The sequence below is a fragment of the Eimeria mitis genome, genomic scaffold, assembly GCF_000499745.2.
Source record: "Eimeria mitis Houghton genomic scaffold, Emh_scaff5174, whole genome shotgun sequence".
NCBI classification, from domain to species: domain Eukaryota; phylum Apicomplexa; class Conoidasida; order Eucoccidiorida; family Eimeriidae; genus Eimeria; species Eimeria mitis.
The window spans coordinates 791-3878 of record NW_024015484.1 but is presented as its reverse complement, the minus strand read 5'-3'; the positions used below and the strand labels follow the sequence as shown (position 1 = coordinate 3878).

Here is a 3088-nt window from a genome sequence, read left to right as displayed (position 1 = left end):
TCTCTACAGTCTGTTGCAAACTCGTGAAGAGATCTGGACAGACTTGAGTATGTACACGCATAAGCATATACAAGTTAGTAAATACATATACAAGCACTTGCAAACGTATACCGATGTACGCTTCTAGGAGAAAAGAACATGTGAAACTGCGTACAAGAGGTGTCCAGCCCTCGAGGCCCTGCCTCTTCGCCTTTGTGTCTGCTTGTTGCCTCAAGGCAGCAGCCTTGAGTGCAGCTTCCGCTGCTTTGCTGCTGCCGCAACATTCGGCGAGGAGGTGGAGCAGGCTGCTACCAGCAGCAGCCGCAGCAGCCTCTTCGGGGCATAGGTCTAAGAGCAGGAGAAGCACTCTCTCTCGACCTGCGGCAGCGGCACACTGTTCACACAGACCACCGAGCGAGCCTCTCACAGACGTTCACAGACCGCCTTCCCCTTAGCATAAACGCGACAGCCTTCTCACATACCTCGAGTTTTTCTGTTACAGCTGCTGGTGCTGCAGCTACTGGTGCTGCTGCAGCTAGTGGTATTGCTGCAGCTACTGGTGTTGCAGCTGCGGCTACTGGTGTTGCTTCAGCTACTGGGGTTGCTGCAGCTGCAATACGTGCTTCCCGTGTAATTGGTGTCCAACCCCAAGGCAAAATATGGATGTGGTCACTGACTGTTCCCCTAGGACCACCCCTACAACGATAATTCAAGGCCAGCTGCCGTTGCAGACACTGCTATAGCATTCAATGGGCAAAACCCAATCAACAGCTAGTGGGCTCCTCCGCAAAAATTGCCGACGATTTGTAGCTTGTAGATAATTCATGTGCGTATTGCATACGTGTACACATAATACNGCAAAAATTGCCGACGATTTGTAGCTTGTAGATAATTCATGTGCGTATTGCATACGTGTACACATAATACAGGCGTAGATATATATGCATGTATAATGCTGGCTCACATGGAATGCTGTCCAGCCATCGAGTTCCGCAAACTCCGCAGCTCCAGCGCCTTGACGGATGAGTTCTTCGATGATTTCAGTTGAGGCCACAGCTGCTGCCAGTCTGCAGCAGCAAGCAGCAGGCAGCGGCGACAGTAGCTAGTCGGTAGCAGGAGCAAACGCTCGCTCTGTTGCAGTAAGCAGTAGCTGCTTGCTAACGACAGCAGCAACTGAGGCGTGACCACCAGCAGAAAAGACAGCGAAGAGCATTTGTTTGATTTATATTCTTTGTAGACAGTAGCTAGTCCTGCGTTATATGAGATTTAAAGGGGTGTGTTGTGCTAAGCTGCTGCCATGCCTCAAAGGTGTCCTCAGCTCAGGTCCTTTCGCCTCCGCTATGAAGAAACTTGAGGAGACCCCAACGGAACGCAGCAGCCTCTTTACCGTGAATATGTCGCCTCTCTGAATTGCTAACATCAGGTGAGCGCCCTCTGCCGAGAGAGGAGGCACTCCGTTATTGGGTTCAGCAGCTGAGGAACAGCTTCCAGAAGCCAACACTGACTTTATCGCTGCCGCTGCTGCGGCCGCTGCGGCCGCCGCTGTTGCAGCAGCTGCTGCTTGTGCTGTTCGTTCTGAGGCCAACGCGAAGGGCGACTGGCTGGACTGAGGCCGCCGCCCGTGGAGGAAAGACTGTGCAGTTCACAGAATGCAACAGTTGACCTGAGACCTCAAATTCTCTGTACGTATCATCCAATCACCTTTATAGCATCTGTGGTTGTATAAAGTTTTCGGGAGGTCACCAGTGTCTGTCGTCCGCCTAGGCAAGAGTTCAGCACCCTTACAACCTATCCCGCCTCACTATGCGCTGGGTGCTGAAAGTTTGTGTGTATCTACAACTATACCCTAAAGCTGAGTTAACGCTACCTGTAAAGGCATGGNATGCCGTTTCTGGTAGAAAGAGCCCATGGTTCCCACTGGAGCGGGGGGCGTCTTCGCCTGCATCATCCTCTGTGCAACTAAAGGAATGACCTCAGCTGAACAGGCGGCCTCACCCACCCCAAGGGAGTCAACTGGAAAGGCCTACACAAAGAGGAGGGGAGACTTTCAAAAAAGGTAGAAGAAGGCTAAAGAGCGGGGGAAACCCTTCCTAGTTGTGCTCAGATTCTATGTAATATTGAAGGGAACAAAGTACTGCCCGAGGAGATTGTGGCGATACCAAGGAAAAAGGCGGCTACAGAGCGCTGCAATTCAACGTCTCCCGAGGCCCCAGCATATCAAGCAAGGGCTTCCTGTTGCTGGATAGGGAGAAGGAGGATCAAGGATCGGACTGCATGCATATCTGTCGTGAGGGAAGCAGCGGACGTCGCAGTTAGGAGGGCTGGACCCTTCCTGAGCACATGGCGAGGAGTTACTTGCGTACAGATTATGTCTAATATGTAACATTAGAGTCTTGTGGAGAGAAAGAGTGGATGTAGCAGACAGTAAGCAACGGAACCCCGTGTGATCAGCTTTCGCTTGCACAGGGTGCCGTGCATGCTGGTCGATTGAGGCCCCCCCTTTGCGATTTCGTGGGGCGCTGATGGGGAATAATGAAGATGATCACTTATGTATTGCAGTTCTTCAGAAAATATTGCAGGAGGTGGGTGTTTAGGGGCCGAAATAGCCTTAAGAGCCACTCCCGTCACTGCTGCATGCAGTGGCATCAACCGACTGGCACGAGCGCGCAAGTCGGCGATTCCCAGGANACTCCCGTCACTGCTGCATGCAGTGGCATCAACCGACTGGCACGAGCGCGCAAGTCGGCGATTCCCAGGAATCCAACAAAGGGTAGCCAAAAGACTTCGATTTACTATAATTTACATTCATTTGATTGCAAGTAGGTCTTTGCTTTGAGTTTCTCTCGATAATCGGGTTTTCCTTTCGTTGATGGGGCCGGAAGGAGCGCCGTTTCCACTTTAGTTGGAATCCCCAGGTCACCTCAAAACCCATCGGTGGAGGTCACCACTGTTGCGGACTGCATCATATGCTTAAATTATGCTGGAACGAAATTAGTCGTTGAGCCATTATTTAAAAACATTCGAGACAACGGTTTCCAGCGGCAAAAAACTGTACCGACAGGAACCACGCAGGGTTCGTTTATGTTGAGGTCTGTTGTTGGTGTTAGAG

General features: G+C 51.4%; 1 protein-coding gene across 1 annotated transcript; it reads right to left on the bottom strand.

The window, feature by feature from the left end:
• Positions 1 to 377: 377 nt before the first annotated feature.
• EMH_0080330 (uncharacterized protein) lies at positions 378 to 1927 on the bottom strand (the record flags this gene model as incomplete). Its single annotated transcript, XM_038022789.1, is given in 5 exon segments — positions 378 to 716; positions 944 to 1046; positions 1398 to 1612; positions 1847 to 1860; positions 1864 to 1927. Coding segments are annotated over 5 exon segments (735 nt in total).
• Between the last annotated feature and the right edge of the window lie 1161 nt (positions 1928 to 3088).